The sequence below is a fragment of the Pituophis catenifer genome, unplaced genomic scaffold (genome assembly GCF_029215685.1).
Source record: "Pituophis catenifer annectens isolate HBS135680 unplaced genomic scaffold, rPitCat1.0.hap2 SCAF_4, whole genome shotgun sequence".
NCBI lineage: Eukaryota > Metazoa > Chordata > Lepidosauria > Squamata > Colubridae > Pituophis > Pituophis catenifer.
Window position 1 is genome coordinate 111,594,821 of NW_027256884.1, and position 20,271 is coordinate 111,615,091.

The 20,271-nt window shown below is 35.8% G+C and overlaps 1 protein-coding gene across 4 annotated transcripts in view; it reads left to right on the plus strand.

Moving 5' to 3' along the window:
• The window catches only part of RDX (radixin), a 40,168-nt gene extending 26,460 nt beyond the window's left edge, over positions 1–13,708 (plus strand). For 2 of the 4 annotated variants that reach the window (XM_070942854.1, XM_070942853.1), the window contains exons 10-15: positions 1,483–1,613; positions 2,916–3,076; positions 3,892–3,984; positions 4,502–4,744; positions 6,344–6,504; positions 12,338–13,708. In XM_070942854.1, the coding sequence (XP_070798955.1) occupies positions 1,483–1,613; positions 2,916–3,076; positions 3,892–3,984; positions 4,502–4,744; positions 6,344–6,504; positions 12,338–12,404 (856 nt within the window). In that variant the 3' untranslated portion in view covers positions 12,405–13,708. Of the gene's footprint in view, positions 1–1,482; positions 1,614–2,915; positions 3,077–3,891; positions 3,985–4,501; positions 4,745–6,343; positions 8,717–9,740; positions 9,790–12,337 lie in introns of those variants that run through there. The other 2 variants (XM_070942855.1, XM_070942856.1) reach the window with 2 other exon arrangements.
• The last annotated feature ends 6,563 nt before the right edge of the window (positions 13,709–20,271 follow it).

A 20,271-nucleotide genomic window follows, 5' to 3' on the forward strand; every position in this document is an offset into this window, starting at 1 on the left:
GGCTATTTTCGCCCTTCCCAGATAAATAGAGAGGATCAGGAGCCAGGTAAAGAAGAAAAACAGGCCTTCCTCCCCCCCCCAGGCCCTCCAGAGGCAGGAAACAGCCTGTTTCCCTACTTCTAGTGGGCCCAGAAGGCCTGAAAATCAGCTGGCCGGCAGGCGCAGGCGCCCCAGAGCTGAACTGGCGTGCCCACTGATATGGCTATGCGTGCCACCTGTGGCATGTGTGCCATAGGTTCGCCATCCCGAGACTAGAAGGTCCCTTCCAACTCTGCTATTCTATTCTATTCTATTCTATTCTATTCTATTCTATTCTATTCTATTCTATTCTATTCTATTCTATTCTATTCTATTCTATTCTATTCTATTCTATTCTATTCTATTCTATTCTATTCTTCTTCAGAAGAATTCCTTTTAAGAAAAGTATGACCACATGGGGAGACAGAATTATCTGAAAACAATGGTGAACAATACTTATTAAACAGAGCTTATTAATATAGTGTCTTAGATCTCTTATGCATTGTTTGTACCATTTTAAGCAATGTTATCAGATTGGGTACAATGCTGAGTGATTCTTGGTCCTCGAGGCAGCAGTGTTTATAGTGCTAGAGTTTACATTGTGTTAATGGCTCTAAAAATATGGTTCTCCAGCATTGTGGCCCAATTCCAAGAAAGTACAGTGAGAACAGTTTGCTTATTTTAATTAGACTTTACTGGAAGCCTAATACTTTTGGGAAAAACAAAGTACTTGTACTGACCTGTTTACCATATGTTCTCTTAGGTAACATCAGATTGTTATGTACTAGGTAGGCTGAATCTTAATATATATTGATCTGATATTAAGGGGAGTTACAGTAAGTTTCACTTTCATATTATCCTTAGCTACTACCATAAATTGCCAGATTGAGCAATTACAATGAAAAATTTTTGTTTTCCCGTGGGAGATAAGTGATTGTTATATTACACAAGCAACAGTACTATACAGTACAGTAATATTCTAGTCCATGTTCAAAATTTGAAGTTTCTTGTGCAGCACGGTAGAATCATGTGTTAATTGCATAGTAAACTCTTATTCAATAAAACGTCTACTCACTGTATTATCGTGATTGTCAGCTAAATGTTTTGTTGCATTTGGTAGCTGGCTGAAATGTTTTGGACTTGGATCTTATTTTTTAAAAAACAGCATAGGCCTGTCTGGTGTCATCCAGGCATTATAGGACCACAGGTCTGTAAATTCCTAGCTAGTATGGTTGAAGGTTATGGTTACCCACTATTGTGAGATATATCAGCCAAATATTATACATTTTAAATGCAACAATATGAGCGTTGTAAAACCTGTTCTTTTCTGCAAGTAGGATTTTATCAGTAGATCACTTAGCATATGTTAGAATAAATTTTGTGTGTTTGAGTAAATGGATTTATTTGGGGGGTGGGATGAATACTGTTTATTCACATGCTTTATTTTTATCTCATTTTCTTTAGAGCCCAACTAGAGAATGAAAAAAAGAAAAGGGAAATAGCCGAAAAAGAAAAGGAAAGAATAGAGCGTGAAAAAGAAGAATTGATAGAACGACTAAGACAGATCGAAGAACAGACAATGAAGGCCCAAAAAGGTGAAGACCTTTTATGTATTAATGACAAGACATTATGTTATGATTTGAAAAGCTGTTACATGTCTTCTAAAAACATTTATTATTCAAGTGAAGAAAATATTAGCCAATTTTATAAAATATTTATTCTCCTTTCTTACAATTTTTACCTGTTTTAATGGCTTGCCTTAAGACATTAGAAAGCAACAATCAATATCTGACAAACTAATAGTGTGCTGTGAGAAATAAACAGCATAATTAGTGGTGCTTAGCAACTTAGAGTACCCACCCACAGAAGACAAACCATACTTTGTAACTTATTGGCAAATTCTGGGTTTGTTCCAACCAGTTGAGGAATCAGTCTAAAGTACATATTTTGCATAAATCACATTGAAATGTTTGGAATAATCATTAAGAGCTAAATATCTAATATAGATGGGGAAAATTCCCCGTTCTTAAAATCTTGCCAAGGAATTTTGAATTTTTTTTTTTCATTTGCAAGTATGACCTGAGGACTTTAAAGTTAGATGAAGTATTTAAAATACCTTTACAATTCATTGAAGCATATCAAATCAGATATCTTGTCCATTTAGGCCAGGATTGTCCACTTTTGCTTGGCATTCCAGGATTTGGGCAAATGAGTTTTTCATTACTTAATACAGTTTATATTGTTGTTAACTGAAGGTGCAGGATGTTGTGCCTGAATTCTGTCTGTGTGCACAGCATAAACATTACAATAGAACAGTGGTTCTCAATCTGTGCTCCGCGAACCCCTGGGGGATTGTGACATCAGGGGGTCCACAAAGGCTTGAAGGAACATTATTTAAATCGAGTTAAGTCTTGGTGGTCTGTGGCCATAGTCCCTGGCCACAAAAGGTATTTAAAGGGGGTCCGTGGTGAAGAAAAGATTGACAAAATGTTTTTCACTTCCTGTAATACTGGGAGTGTTTGCCTTTCCAATGGAATATTCAGATATTTAGTGGATTTGGGTGCAAATGATTTGCAATCTAGGTAGTGAGGTAGACTTTCTTCTTCTAGTTCTGAAATTCTAATTAAAAACATGCCTATTCATTTCAAAAAATGCAAGTTCATTGGGTAAAGTTGAGAAAACATTGGAATTGGTTCTTTAATGTAAAACTGATGGGACTTCTAGTGGAAACAAATTCTCCTGATGACTTCATGCCATCTTAGGCAACTTTATTTTCTTGATTAAAACTCGCAGCAAGGCCAGCAGTAGTTTTTGTAGGCATCATTTAATTCTGTATTTCTAATCTGGACTGCTAAAATTTTATTTTTATTTCTTTGACATAATGAATATTTGTACAGAACTGGAAGAGCAAACAAGAAGAGCTCTAGAGCTAGATCAGGAACGAAAAAAAGCAAAAGAGGAAGCAGAGCGCTTGGAAAAAGAACGAAGAGCTGCTGAAGAGGCAAAAGCTGCTCTGGCAAAACAGGCAGCAGATCAAATGAAGAATCAGGAACAACTAGTAAGACTTCTCATACAAAGCTGTGTTAGATTGGGTTAGAATGTGTTGTCATTCTGCCATGTGGCACAGTGGTTAGAATGCAGTATTACAGGCTGACTTTGCCGACTGCCAGGAGTTCGATCCTGACCAGCTCAAGATTGATTCAGCCTTCCATCCTTCCGACGTGGGTAAATTGAGGACCCAAATTATTGGGGGCAATATGCTGACTCTTTAAACTGCTCAGAGAGGGCTGCAAAGCACTGTGAAGCTGTATATGAGTCTAAGTGCTGTTACTATTGCTATTGTCATAGGAAAGTTAAAATGGGAGAGGGAAGATCACCTTGGGGAATCTTGAGTGGACAATGCATTAAACTGGTGACAGGCAAGGGGTGCCACAGGAGCCAAAAAGCAGGCTGTTACAGGGAAAGATGCTCCAATGTGCAGCATTGTTATATATTTGCATGGCAAATATTTTGTGAGTCAGTGCAAGGGAAATTCCTTTTTAATTATCTTGGGCCTTTTACTTCACTATTTATGACTATATGCATTTGTGTCTTAGAAAATACAATTATCAGAATTATTTCTTTTTGTTTCTGGTATGTGCTCACATAGTGGCTCTCTGTATTTTAAACTATTTTTAAGGAAGTTGTTACTGGATTTGTGCTGGATTTTATTGTGTTACTTTGAATATAGTTTTGTCATTTACAATAAGTTGAATAAATAAGTTGAAGTTCACAAGTTGAATAAAATTATAATACCAAAATTATGAATGTTTTTGTATTTTAGATGATTTTATGAAGTTGTTCAGAAAATAAAAAACTCTTTTTGCTTCATAGGCAGCAGAACTTGCTGAATTTACTGCAAAGATTGCACTTTTGGAGGAAGCCAAGAAAAAGAAGGAAGAAGAAGCTTCAGAATGGCAACATAAAGTAATTCTTTTGTAAACTATTGCTAGGTTTTTTTTGATAGTAAAAGTTTATAAACTCTATGTTGGAGTCTCCAAATTTTTAACACCATTTGTCAAATTTGGTCTGCTGAAAAATGTATTTTTAAGTCTTCTGGAGCCTTATTTTGTATTAATACTATTCCATCCTCATCAGAAGAACAACACCACATTTATATTTGCCCATTTTCTTTTTCTCAGGTAGAATAAGTATGATTTGATACAGTATGTAGGTCTGTCTATCATTTATCCCCAAATAATTTTTAATTAGGCTTCTGTGAAGTGCCATTTTAAATCAGTAACTTGATTTTCAGCTATAGGCCACAAAAGCTATTTAGAATCTTCTAAAAATGTTTTTGCAGTGTTTGTAAATATATACATTGTTTTATATATATATAAACATCTTAAAGTGGCACAATCGAATTCCCTCCAACTTAATTAAAAACTTTTTCTCTGCCTCTGGTTTATGAGTATTAAAATTATTTTTATTTGCAACTTTTTAGGCTTTTTCAGCTCAAGAAGATCTGGAAAAGACCAAAGAAGAATTGAAAACTGTAATGTCAGCTCCGCCCCCACCTCCACCCCCACCAGTAATTCCTCCCACAGATAATGAACATGATGAACAAGATGAGAATAATGCTGAAGCTAGTGCTGAACTGGCTTCTGAAGGTATCATGAATCACAGAAGTGAGGAAGAACGTATTACAGAATCACAGAAGAATGAACGAGTAAAGAAACAACTTCAGGTAAACAAGCCTGATAAAAACCTGTCATATAAGCTGAAAACCAAGGACTTCTTAAGGATTGAGTTTAACCTCCTATCAGGAGCCTTTTCTTTACATTGATGTCCTTCTGGATATCTCCCCCTTAGAATATGATGACCCAATGGGGCATGAGATGTTCTTGGTCAACATGGGACACATAGTTGTGTTGATTTCAGTTCTCATACTCAGCAGCCAAGCGGGAACATGTAGAATGGCTCCAGGCTGTTGAAGTCTCCTGATTCTTCTATTCCCACAAACTCTGAAAATTAGATAATAGTTTTATTGATGCTGCTGAAATAGCCTATTGTGCTAAGCTTCCTTTCAATAATAGATGTAATAAGAGATAAAGGAAATGTTTGCTTTTTAAAAACATTAAAACTGGTAAAGTCAGATTCCTGACAATATTGTGCTAGGAATAAGCATTCTGAACTACAAAAATGTACATGATGTGCTCAGAAGTGGATCTTTGAAATGGGCAAATAAATTATTTTAATATAGTTCAACAGGTAAAGTAAGAACAAATAAAATCCCTCATCTTTCCAGCATGTATGTATTCTAATCGTTTAAACTATGGATTGGCAAGTTCTTGGCATGTAAATAACTAATCTCATTTATATCCCCCTTTTTAATACGTCATTTCTCCTTCCCCCAACTATATGAAGGAATAATTGTATAAATAAATTTTGGAAAATTATTTGAAAATAGTAACAAATATGGATACTATTAAAGCAAACATTGGAGTACAGTGCCAACTATTTTCAAACAAATACATTAGACCAGGGATGTCAAACGCAAGGCCCAAGGGCCAAATCTGGCCCATGGGGTGCTTAGATCTGGCCCGCAGGGCTGGCCTAGAAACAGCAAAGGACCAGCCTGCGGTGCCTCTGCCAGTGAAAATGGAGCTCCGTTTTCACTGGCAGAGAGCGGCAGGAGGCCATCATGGCTGAAAACGGAGCTCGGGAGCCCTTTTTCGCTGGCAGAGTGCTCAGGCCACCACAGACGCCCCTGACATTTTTTATTTTATTTTATTTTTATTTATATGCCGCCCTTCTCCGGAGACTCAGGGCGGCTTACAATGCGTTAAGCAATAGCCTTCATACTTTTGTATATTTTTTTATACAAAGTCAGCTTATTGCCCCCACAAACCGGGTCCTCATTTTACCTACCTTAGAAAGGATGGAAGGCTGAGTCAACCTTGAGCCATGACATGAGAACCTTGACATGAGTAATGTCAAGCTAGCCATGCTCACCCTAGCTATGCCCACCCCGGCCCCTTAGGTCAAACACAACTCTGATGCAGCCCTCAATGAAATTGAGTTTGACGCCCCTGCATTAGACTAAATGTATAAATGAGACATACTGTATTTTTAAAATACTGGTAACAAAATATGTTGTCATTTGTCTCTAAGACTACATATCTACTTTTAGCTTTCCATATAATGATACTCCCTTGCTTTTTCTATAAACTTTGTTTAATTAGGAGACTAAAATAAGTTAAGTCATGTGTAATAATAGATTGTTGAATTTGATGGGTAGAAATGTTATGGCGATATCTAACCCCTCAATACTTGTATTGAATAGGCTCTCAGTTCTGAATTGGCCCAAGCCAGAGATGAAACTAAGAAAACCCAGAATGATGTACTTCATGCTGAAAATGTTAAAGCAGGCCGTGATAAATACAAGACTCTTCGACAGATACGCCAAGGCAATACAAAACAGCGGATTGATGAGTTTGAAGCAATGTGAGAGCCATTTCTTTGCATGTATGTTCTCCATTACAGTTGAACCACCAGCAGAGAAATACAGGCCTTTCCACAGATGAAAGGATCACACCTCACCTTGCCAAAGCACTTATACCAGTTTGTGGTTAAAACATATTTCAAAAAAAAAAAAGTTCAACAATAAGGCAGTCTATCAGCTGTGGCTCTCTGGAGGTGATTGAGAAGGTTTCCATGATTTTATATTTTCATGCTTTCTCCTTTGAAGGAACAGCAATCTCATGGTAGCAAAGCTGTTAATTCAAATATTGATAATTTACCTTACAACTGACTTCAGTTTTTGGCATTTGTGCACTTTTGCTTGTTTGTTTTCATTTAGCAAATTGGTGAGGATTTTGATATTGCTAATTTTTAAGGGCTTCCCTTTGTAGGTTAGAATTCTTTGGTGTTTCATATCCTGTCATCATTGATGGTTTTCTTTGCCTGCCTGTTCACAAAGGTCTAGATGGTAGGTGGCTGTTCCAGCACTTTTTTCATTCATATATATGTTACATATGTATATATGAACATTACCTGTAGTCTTTTGCTTGTTAAATCTGTTATACCAAAAGTTTTTAGTTCTTCAAATAAAAGCAGGGAACATTCTTCAGTTTGTCCTCCCCTTGCATTCATTGGATGTTATTACAAATTGTAGTGTGGGAAACCTGGATCTTTCTGATAAGGGAGCATATGGAAACATCAGTCCCAAGAAGGGGACAGAAGCCTACCTCACTGTAATAAACATGATGACTTGTCCTTGAAACACCACATTGAAATGCTAACAGTGTGAAACTATGACCTGCATAGCTAAACACTACAAGAATCTAGGAGCCTTTATTCTTTAATATTTTGTTATATTACAGGTAGATTTATAGTATTCAAGAAGTGTTCAGCTGCCTTTTTGACAAGTTAAATTTTTAATCATGTATTTTTAATTTTAACCTGTCACTGGTATATTATCCAATAAGAGGTGTGAAATGTTTGGTTATGTTTTCTGAGTACCTTTGTACTAAATTAACATTGTTGCAAAACATTTAATGAAGTCAGTGCATAAAACAATGTTCTCTTCTGCTCAGTTATAGGGCCCATTTGCATATTCTTCCCGTTCCTTCCATGTTAATTCTGAGAATATCTATGCTTTGGGTTTTCAGAGAATGTAGTCACAGGAATTGTGGCAGAATTGTGGCAGAATGAGGTATGAGTAGATCTTTAGGCTGAAGTTCAACATGCACTCAAAGAATATTGAACGTGTGTGTTGGAATCAATATGAATCACTCTTACCTATGAAATGGATAATTAAAATTGGCACCTTGTGTTTGAATACCCTATTTGTGGAAGTGACACTGAAATTATTTACCATGTTTAGTGAACTTTAAGAGTTGGGAGAAAGAAGACCTGCTTTCTCTGAGGATGGTTCAGCTCTGTTATGTTTGGTATTATGCACTCAACTTTATACTTATCTATGAAAATTGCCATTTTATTAATCATTCATGCACAAGTTCCTTAGAACCCCACTGAATGTTAGGGGCTTTCCCCCTGAATCAAAAGGAAGATACTGTGAAAGTTACACACATACCCATTATTTTATGGAAGAATGATAGCTGAGCAATTTTGCATAGACTGGTGTGCAAATATTGTGCATGTGCTCAAACGTCTGGTTGCCCTGGATACTTCTGCTTCCACCTGCAGGATTGGGCAAATGCCTTGCATCTTTTCATGCAGTGAATTCTGAGATATGGATTTCTAAAGTGTTCAATACTTTTGCCATAACGGGTGGAATGTTGTGTGTGGTTCTTCCCTGAAATAGGTACACATGCATTGCCATGTTAATCTATTACTATGGAAGAAGGGGAAAGAGAAGTACCAGTGAAATTTGCTGTTCATAATCTACAGTGTATAGTTTAGTATTTAAATGGATCTAATCCATTTATAAAACTGTGAATATTTTTCTAGGAATTGACATCTGTAATGCGGCTTTTCACCATGTCTAAATTGGTGGTAATGGGTTGTCACCTGCTGTTGGGGGAACACACTAATTCATGTCGAGGCATTCAGGAAATACTTGGTGAAGATATTTTCTTATGCTTCCCCTCCTCCTCTCTTTAGCATCATGTTTTGTGTTGTAAAATTAAGCTATAGTTATCATCTATTATTTTGAATAACATTCATTGGCTAACAATAAAGAGAATACAGCTAATTTTTGTGAGGTTCATTGTGGTTATTTAATTTATCATTCCTGACAAAATTGTAATGTTCTTAGGTCTAAGAAAAAATTGCAAGAAAACATGTGATCAATTCACTTTGATAATACAATAAAATATGAGATTAAGGAGGGAGAGGGACATCGCATTGGATTGCAATGAAAAGTAATCATTTTGGAATGGACAAAAGGCTATTATAAATGTTTTAAAATTGTTTTCTTTCTGAGTTTCATGACCTAATCTAAGATGGTGTATGTAGATAAGTTTGAATTTGGGGCATGTTGGTATCTGATCCAGATTTGCCATATGGGAATGCATAAATAGGGTAAAATACCAATGTTTGAGCCAATTTAAAAGGAAATTTACTTCAATCTCAGTATTTACACCATAAAAGTAATTTCATTTTTAATTTCAAAGCTTCCTAGTTTTGTGAATCTGGCAATATCATAAAGGTTTTTTTCGTGGAAACTGATTTGTGCTTAGCAGTATAATCTGCTTAAAATAATTTGTATTACAAATTTTCTGCAATAAAAATTTTATAGACATTCCATGCAGATGAATTGACCTTATATTCCAATTTTGTAAATTTGCAGATAGGACAAATCACACTATGAAGATTTTGGATGATCTTAAGCAGGCAGGCTGAAATTAAGTCAGGATGATTATGAGGCTAAAATAGTTTGTGACATTTTTGTTAGGATTTCACAAAGAGGTTGTGCCTACATAGTAAACTTATTTTGGGTAGGCAAAGTCATAATATATTTATTGGATTTAAATCTGGTTCCAAAGATTAGCAATTCTTGGCCATTCACAACCATAAAAAAGATGAGCATCATAAAATGTCCATGGTATGATTTAAATCATTAAATTAAATCTACCCATGTCTAATAAAAATTGATAGAATCAGGCAAATTCCAAAATGATGGCCATTATATTTCTCAGTGGTATTGCTACAGATAACATCAGAGCTTCTCAGTGAACAAAGTTGCTTGGGTTCAGGCTCAGCTTGTTTCATTCTAGATCCTGACAGCCACCAAAGCCTGGATCCCGTTACTGCATATCCACAGCTGTGAGTATTAGATTTGGCAGTGGGTGGAGGGAGTTGGCTTTGCACATTGTGCAAACCCAGCCTATTTGCTACTGGATACAGTTCAAGGTTAATATTGCTTAATATCAGTTGGTCATTGAGAATCAATATGCAATTGTGGGATATAAATGTGATATGAATAAAAAAGATTTGTTTTGTGAACACAGTCATATAGAAGTTATCAAAGCAGTTTCCAGACTGCTCTCCATAATCCTTTAGGATTTGATTTGTTGACTATGCTGTTTAACATATATGCGACACTGTTAGAAGAAGTTGTATGGAGTTCAATGGTACCAGTGTGCTGATGGCGTCAAACCCCAACAAAATCTGAGGAAGCTATTTCAAAGCAATGCCTTATGACAGCAGAAAATTGGATTAAGGTGAAACAGCTTTAGAACTCTTCAACCTGTTGAAAGGCAGATCAGGGGAAAAAAGGGATTACAATTCCCTTGAAGATTCCTGACTCAAAACTTGATTATGTTCTTGTATTCAATCCAATTCTAGATATAGCCAGGATGTATCAGTACCAGTAAAACTAGTGTCTCTCCCCATCCCCACACACGTACATACTTTAGAGACAGTCCATCTCATTCAGAGTGACTCTATTTCTGGAATTACCAGACAAGTCAATTACATATTTTGATTTCATTGTGACTTTCAAATGATCCGAATTTAGGAAGAAATTATGTCCATGTCTCCACTCATTGTTATGATAAATTTATAGAAATACCATTTCAAAGGTCTTGTGAAACATCTTTTCTTATTGTCTAACTATTACATTTGGGGAGGGGGCCTATAATTTAATAATCTACAATTATTCCCTAACAATTATTCAAGGCTGATGGAACTTTGAGACTAACAAATTCTGTCTTTATTCTAAACCATGGATCATGCAGATCATATGAGTCTTCTAAACCTTTGCTACTGGCCATGTTCGATGGGCCTCTAAAGTATCTGGAGGGTGTAATATGGTGAATCCCCAACTTTAATTGCTCTTGCAAAACTAAATGACCATGCTTGTATGGGTTAGACTCTTTATTAGTTTATTAAATCTGCTTGGTTTCTTCTGTGTCTTTATGCAGGTTACAAAAGTATGATCTCTTGCAGTCCCTTAGGATATAAACTTATTAAGAAGCAACAGAAGATTCTGAGGTCTGCCTCTGTGCTTCTGTTATTTGGAAGTTTGCAATTTTTAAAACAAAAGTTGATGGGCTTTTTTGCAATTTTATTGATAGGACATTCTTCACTCAGTTCTCCAAATGAATTTTTCCAACAATTTAGAGAGAGCATATTTTAGAAATCATTGGTGTGACATTTCCTCAAAAGAAAGGAAGCTGAAATGTTTGTTTTCATTTCACGTATGAGATAATGTAGATAAATTCTGGAAGAAAATTGGACAGATCTGATACTCTGCATGAAGCTTGGCAAAAGTGGGCAAATAAGATACAGAAATTTCAAGTATATACCTGTCCATTCTTAATTTTTAAATAATGTATATTAAGTGATGTTACATCAGGATAAGAACAATTGATAATTTTTTGAGAAAAATTATCTTCACAAATTGTTTTAAGTTGTAGATCAATATAAATCTGTTTCATCCTTCCCGACACTTACTCATTATTCACTGCATGTTCCTTGCAATCTTTCTCTCAAAATTGGATGCTTTGATGGAAAAGTGAATAGAATGAAACAGATTTATACCAATGTACAAACTCTTGTTTAAAGAATTAAGAATTTCTGAACAATCTTTTCAATTATGCAGTGAGAAGAAAGGTAAAATACACACAGAGAGAACTAGGAATAAATTATCAATTTACCTTGTGGAGTGATGTAAACTATGTTACTCCAACGACCTTATATTTTGAATGACATTGTTGAAAATATTACTGGAATTGGGATGTTTTGTAACTAACCTAGATTTAGAGATAATCAGTGAAGTGACCATGTTTGCTAAGAGTTCAGAATTAACTGAAAAAAATTAGAAACCTTCAAACAGAAATGAGACCATTGACATGCATATGTAGTTCAGCATAAGCAAATGTAAAGCACATACTATAAATTGTTTGTGTGGAACTAACCACACTGATAATGATGGAGTTTATGTTTATGGTGTGGCAGTGATAGAAAGCCTTCAAAAGTGATTACGTTCATCCATTATATTTATATTCTTAAGCATGACTTACTGAACAGCTACAATTAGCAAGCTGCGTATAATAAGCCATAGTTTATAAATTGCTCATTGGGTCCACTATTTATTAAATGTTTACATTGCTTGACTCCCAACAACCCTGGTCAATTCATAAATAAAAACGAGAATAGAATAATAAAGATAAGTTTAAGTAAAATATGGCTCAGTACTATATGCAAACCTGATCATAGTATTGTTGTGTACAGTGAAAATAGCAAAGTTATACTGGGGGGAATTTAGGAAACGAACTGAAAAAAACCCAGGTCCAGTATCAAAGTACTTTTGCAGATATTTGTGATGCAATTAAATGTAGAGTATGATATGCAATTCTTTTATTTTCAGCACTGGAAGCAGTGTGTTACAGTCAACACTAATTGCTGGAGAACAGGAGATGCTATTGTGCTTCTAAAGGCATCTGGTTTCAAACATTAGGAACAATTCTAGAACAGATGTCCTTTGGCTTGATGCAACTCAGCTTCTCTAAGTTCTTACATTAAAGCACAAAAGAATATAAACACGATGATGACCTGGATTGTCAAAGTTCATATTGCAAGTATAAACTTTGTGCCTGTTGTTTCACATTTCTGCAAGGGACAGCAGCTTCTAATGCCAAATTGTCAATATACAGTACATCTTTCAAGTGAAAGATATGTACACCACTTCACAGAGTCACATTACCCCAGGCGTTTCCTCCATTAGAAACAGTAAACCTTAGTTGTTTTAATCAAGGGTCAGAAATCCAAATAAGTTGTAGACTGACAATGGAATAGAGATTTACATCTCATCGTCGTCTCTAAATAAAGTATGAATAGAGGTTTTGTTATTTGAATAAAAGCAAGTCAAAAGTCGTAAGTCAAAGAAAAAAAAAGTCAAACCAGAAACTTTTGTTATATTCTTATTTCTCTTTATTGCATAAGGGTCATATTATTTTTTTCTGTACAAATTAGGAATTTGTGTAACTTCAGTCTTTTAGCTATCCATCTGGCTGAGTATGAATATGCCAAGTTTTCCCTAGAGTTTTATTATTATTATTTTTTGCATTATTTAGGGCAAAATATTGAGCTATTTGTAGCAAATCAGCATCATTTTATGGTCTGCCTGGCATGACTCTCAACACACTAGAGAAATGGGGGTGAATCCCTGATTAAGAATCCCTGAAACATAGGTGGGTGCAGTGGGTCTTAACCCCAAAGTAAAAAAAAATAAGCCAGGATACAAAGTCCCAGAAGGCTACTGGGAGATCAGGTTTGACACCTTCAGTTTTCCATATGGATACAGCCATTCATCTCAGTTGATTTCAAGCCACAACCAGGTAACAATATACTGTTATATACTCTGCACCTCTATATTGAAAATATTAAAAATAAAACATTTTAAGAAAAATTGTCCAAGAAAACAAGGATTTGACATTCACATATTCAAAAATTCAGCAAGGCAAGGAAGATATGCAGTGGACCACGTCCGTTAAAGAAGCTTGACTGGTGGGGCCTGGGAAGAGAGCCTTCTCTGCCATTTTCCCACCCTTCGGAACATACTCCCCTCAGCGTTGAGACCAAACTCTCCTGGCCTTTCAGGCATGTCTGAAGACCTGGCTCTGCCAACTTGCTTTGGTTAGCACCCTGAAGCTCATCCTCCGCCTTTTAATTATTTTATTCTTGTTTTTAACTGCTTTTTATTGTAATATCTTCGGGAGAAGGGCGGTATAGAAATAAAATTATTAAATATCTACTGTATATATTGTTTGGTTTTCATGCCTATTTATACTGCCCAGTCACTCTATGAGGTAGATGGGCAGTGTATGAATGTGATGTATAAATAAACAGTTCTCAGTTGAACTTTTACTGATGCTTTCGCTTTCTTATATTTATGAATTCAGTAACACAGAGCGCCTCTGTGAGATGGGCAGTTAGAAAATAGATGATATATACATAAATATGACTGAAATAGCCTGAAAATATCTTGTCTCCTGATGTGCACCGATAAACAAATCCTGTATTCCACTAATACATGTTAGTGTGACCTCAAAAGTGACTTGTCTGTGTTTCTACTTTCCACAGGTCCGCCATTTTGTAACCCAATAACTTGACATAAGGACCACCCATTTTTTCTCCGTCCTTTTCTTGTGAAAGAGATGGTGGTGATGGTTCTTCTAGGCCTTTAAAACTTTTATCTCAAAGCAGAATTCATGCGTACCTCCTTTTTCATAAGGCCAAACACTGGTTACTGGATGTGGATAATCCCATCACGGAAAAAATATAATCAATGAAAAGATGAACATTTTTCCAGATTCCTCTTTCACCAGAGGTTGTGGGTGCTTCAACACTGGAGGCTTTTAAGAAAAGATTGTACAGTCATTTGTCTGAAATGGTATAGTGCAGTGATGGTAAACCTTTTTGGCACCAAGTGCCCAAACTGGAACGGGTGCGTGTACCGGAAGCCCGAAGACCAGGTGGTCTTCAGGTTTCTGGTGCTCTGGCATATGCAAAGACCAGCTGGTCTTTGCACACAACAGAAACCAGAAGAGCAGTTGGCAATGGCATGCCTACCCACAGAGAGGCTCTGTGTGTCACTTCTGGCACACGTGCCACAGGTTCACCATCACGGGTATAGTGTCTCCTGCTTCAGCAGGGGTTTGGACTAGAAGACCTCCAAGGTCCCTTCTAACTCTTATTCTGTTATCTTTCCTACAAATAATTCTGAAAGTGAATATTGTTATTTAATTTTTAAAAAAAAATTCTCTTGCAGCTAGAAATGTATGGTGAGCGTTGAGGATCATTAAAAGGTCTTAATAGTCAATGATGCAATTATGTAGTTTTAGGTACACTATTAATATTAATGTGTGCATTTAGGCATTCTCTAAAACTATGCTATAGTCGCCACGTGTTGTCAACAACTATGCCAATACCTCGATGCAAATGTATACCATAGGATCTACAGTCCATATAAATCCCTGCTTGCATAGGATACTCCATTTATTTAATGAATGTCTGTGTGATGAAGGTGAAGGCAGTTATATGAATTTTTATTGTGTGTATGAAACTCCCTTTGATTGAAAGCAATAGGTTGGTACATATGTACTGGCATCGCTGGATGTGTAGTTTTCTACATGGACTGCTTGATATTCCCCAACAATGGAAACACAAGAGCAGCAGCTATGACCTCCTCTTACCATACTTTCTCTTTGGCTCTAGCATAAATTTTGCCAGAGTGAAAGAGGACATGTTACTAGATAATAGTATCAGTGGCGAACAGGTTTCCCAAAATGTAGCATTTGGCAATAGGATAACATGCAACAATGGGACACCTAATTAAGACAATACCCACAGCGGCAAAACTGAAGCTCTCACACACAGAACAATGTCTCAGTCATCCAGGTTACGGTTGTCCCAAAGGGGCTTTTTCAAGTGGCAACTGGACTTGAAGAAGCTTGTTGGATGAGAAGCGAAACGTCTTACAGCAAAAACAAAGAAAGTCCAATTGCCTCTTGAAAAAGCACCTTTGGGACACACACAGATCTTAACTAACTTAATGGGCATTTAAAAAAAAAGATTAAATTGATAATGTTTACTGCTATTTAGTATTAGCACCATTTAAGCATCTAAACTCTCATTTCTGCACATATAGAATTCATCACAGTTTCAACTATGCTGAAATATATACTGAAATAAGATGTAGATAGCCACAAATTACAGAAATATGGACCATTTTATCATCAAGTGTAAGCTTTAAAGGTTTGTTCAATGGTTAAATACAATACCACCTACAGCTTGACTCTATAATGCATATCAATCTGCCTTGAACTTGGATCTTGAATGTATCAACCTTATTTTAAGTTTCAATTTTACTAATTTATGCTTTAAGAATTAAATTTTCCAGGCACAAATAACAAAATAACTGTTTTTCTTTATTATTTTATCAAGACATGTCAACAGATATGAATTAGCGGTATATTTAACATTTCAATATTAGGAAATATATCCACAAATACTACTGAATATTTTTTAAAAGGCCAGACTCTATTTTCTCTGCTAAAACGTGGTATTTGCATATAGGTGTTACAAGCTATTTGGGTGTGTATCACAAGAAAAGGGTAGGCACAGAATGGAAGTAAATAATTTGAGTAGCTCTTAGAGGAGGCAAGTAGAAAGTGGATTTGTTGTGAGAAGTAAGTTAAACCCAGTAGTGGGTTTCAAATCCCGTTGCTACTGGTTTGCTCGTGGACGCGCATGCACTTGCGATGCTTCTGCGCATGCGCAGAGATGTCTGGGTGGGTGGGCGGAGCCTCCTGCCATCAGTACCAGTTCGCCCGATCCAGGGCGAACCGGTAGCAACCCACCACTGGTTAAACTAGATAGAAGATAGGCAAGTGAGGGGATAATATTAAAGGAATAAAACCTGAAAATACACATACACACGAGAGAAAGGAAGAAAAGGGCAGAGTGAGATTAGAATAAAAAGGCATAGATCACAACATTTAATATTGTTCCATTTTAATGTATACTTAGCATATAATGGACACAACATCCAAAGCTAAGGAATATTTAAGTTTTATTGCTGATTTGCTGACAGTACCATAATGGACAGTATTCATGGATACTACAGAAACTACTAATAGTTCTAAAATCAAAAGCGGATACAGCAAAATCACTAGGACTTCAATCCTGCAGATACTAATTTCAGTCCCATAGATTTAAATGGATCTATAATGACTATGCCCAAGTTGAACAGTTTGAGGGGAAGAAAGAGCAGAGAATTTAGACAGCTTGAAAAAGATTATGAAATAAAGCTATGGGTTTGTCTACCCAAATCTTTGTAAACCTCATTAAGAATAGAAGCAACCATGATAAACATCTTGGTTTTGTTATTGCTGAGGTTTTTCACAATCATTCCGTTATTCCGCCTCCCTCTTGTTTTTTAGAGCTCCAACTCTACCCACCTCTATTTCAAGAACCTGGTATATTTTGGGTAAGATCACACCATTCTTTCAACTAAGAAAGTAGCTAAAGACTGGGGAGTATTGAATGGGCCATTTGCAAATTGCTGCTGTTGTAGTTTAGAATTGTAAAAGGAGAGAAACCCTCTGCATTGAAGTGAAAAATTCCTGCAAGCAAGGCAGAAGAAATAATGTAAAGGAAAGCCTTCTCTATACCACGAAGCATCAATATTGTGTTTTATTTTCCGTAGTATTATCAGATTTAAAATGACATTCTAATGCATAGCAGCTGCAAAAAGAAGCGGCTGCAATTATGTTTTCTCATAAAAAATATTTTTTGATACGCCCGGGAATTTAGGAATAAAAGGTGAGCTATAACAATACAATGATACTTTCCTAAAACTAGTAATATTTGTGTCTCATATCTAAGAAAACATATTAATTTTAAAAAGATTAGAGGTTTCAAAAATGTTAATGTGACACACACAAAGCCTCTGAAAACGTCAGTTTATCTTTAAAAAGTATTTGTACAAATGTAGGTATTTGTACAAAATATAACACTATGAACTCCTATGTATCAGTAGATTACACATACTGAAATGGTTCCCATTATTGATATCCATCAGCTAACTGCCAAGCAATAACATAGTTATATTTTCATTTTGTCCAGGACAACTTCTGTAATTGTGGAACAAAGTGTAAATTGTAGAACATTCAAAGCTAAAAATTTACCCAATAAAATTACATTTAAACTTTACAATCATAATTGCCTGGATCCAAAATTGATATGCATGAATGCACCAATCATGCATGCTTTTTTAATTTGCTCACTGAAAAGACTCTTTTTGAGATCATGTAAATACTCCTCCTGTTAATGGAAGTGCATACAGTTGGTGGGTGTATTTCTGAATTTCATCAAGCATTTGATACAAAATAGATCAAATTTACTATAATTACTCTCTTTTTTATTCCAGCACAACACAGCATTTCTGAAAACCTAAAATATATTCTAGAAGAACCAGTTTCAGGAGGTGAACAATAACAGCAACCTCTGAATATCTGGTGTATCATGACAAAAAGAGTTGAACTAAAGGATTAAAGCTGTCAACAGTAAATCATTGGGTTGAATGTTAGATATCCCGTCTTTCTTCCAGGAGCTCAGGGAGGTGAACAATTCATTTCTGCCTCCCAATTTTTCCCCCAGCAAGAGCAAGCCTGTTCAGCAGATCGGATTTAAGAGTGAGTGACTGATCCTTGAGTTTTTTTGGACCATACGAGGCCTTAGGTAGTTAACAGTGGATTTTCATCTGGCTTTCCTGCTTCTACACCCTGACCACATAAGATATGCAGGTAACAGGTAACCAAACATTCCTGGATTTTCTAAATGTTAGAACTTAAAAGAATACTCTTTACTCAAATAGCTTATTAAAGACCTGTGCAGCACAAAAAGGAACAACAATGAGCTTAATAAATTCAACCGTTTCTAAGATGGCAGAATTACACTTAGCCCAAACCAAGTATTCATACTAAAGAATGATAGAATGAGGGCAGAAAATGGATTATTTCACACTCTGGCTCTTTCTGTAAAATGCAGTACACAGTAGAGCCAGTTATGTTAAGTTATTGCAGTGCACAACCGAGACATTAATGTGGCGTGGGGTGGGATGGAGGAGAAACCTGCTTTTAATTGTAACTAGAGAAGACCATATCAACTCTGAAGAGGAGTATCAAAGCAGAGCTGCCATGAGCTCCAAATTCAGTTAAACCAGCACATTTCTCTTCAATGCGTTTAAATTCTGCATTACCCGGGTCCAGCAATTGCACATTTTAACACTAACACTCAATGTACAATCATATCCTTTTTTCAAGAAAGGATGCTGCAGTCAATCCTAAGTATGATTCCATATATATCAACTGAAAATAAATATAAAACGCTTCTATTCCAGAAGTCATGTTTCTGCATTTCGCCCTCACCAGCCGCAACAATCCAGTTATATTTTAAGGATGCATGAATACTTGTTATCAAATCTTTGAAGTTACATGTGAATAATAAGCCCACTGCAACAAGTCAGTTCTATATCATAGGAAAGAGGATCTGCATACCCATGCAAAATGTACAATCTCTCCAATAAAATATATTCTGCAAAAGCAAGTTTCTGTAAAAACAAGGAAGTTGAGGACAAAATAAAGAAATATTGAAAGAGGTTTTTCTTCAGGAGACATGGACAAAATATAAGTTGAACCTAACAGAAGCGATATCCTCTTTGATTATACAATAGTGAACACTGTAGAAGAATAATTCCTGAATTAAAGTTGCTGAACATGGTTCAGATTACTGGATACCTCTAAAAGTATAATGCTTTGCAGAAGCATTTACTGTGTATCAACATCCTACTTCTTACAACACACGGTGTTGCATAAGTAGTGAAAATGTATTCAAAAGGTGCTTGGACATCTTTTTAGGCAGCATTTTATCATTATTTTTAGCTACTCAGTTTTATGATAAATAGTCAAGGGGGTATTAAAACAAAACAAAAAAAGTTTAGGTTTGAACTAATTTTTTTTTAAAAAAAATAAGAGATAAAATGTTGCCCAAAGTCTAAAATCACTTTCACACAATTCAATGTTCTTTTTAAAAGTTAGATCTATAAATTAAATAGTTCTAATAGTTAAAGATACAATTTGTATCAACAGCGTAGGTACTTTCTGGTTCTACAGCATCTTCAAGTTGCAGTCCTCTACCCAGTTATCAGCAATGATTATATAAACTTGGGAATCATCACAGTGTGAAGCTCTAAAGGGACTTCTAGTATATGAGCAGTCAATCACGATGTTTACTGTATCAGGCACTGTGAGATCTACTGTTATTCTATTTATGTAAAATTACATTTTACAAGAGCTAGAAAAGTTCAAAACTTAAAACCAGAAATCTCCCATACTAATACTAGAAGAGATGACAGTGTCTACTTCTAAAGCTATGTTGTTCATGGCAAGAATTGGGCCTATATAATGCAACAGGCCAGACAAAGCTAATTCTATACAGTATTTCACAAAAAGAATGTGCTGTTTTCATCTATAATTACCATTACTATAGTGCAGTTAATATGTTGCATATCCTGAACACAATGTTAAAACCTTCTCAATAAATAGCATGAAAATACACAATCTTATATACAAAAATTGCATTGAGAACACAATTTGTTTCTTTAAAAACAGTTATTTTATGAAATACCTGTGCATTAAGTAAAGGAACAAGGGATACACTTTTCAATGCCATTTCTGATTAATGGAAATGTACATTGGCTGCACAAGACTGCTGCCTAAACGGATATATTTGTGGTCA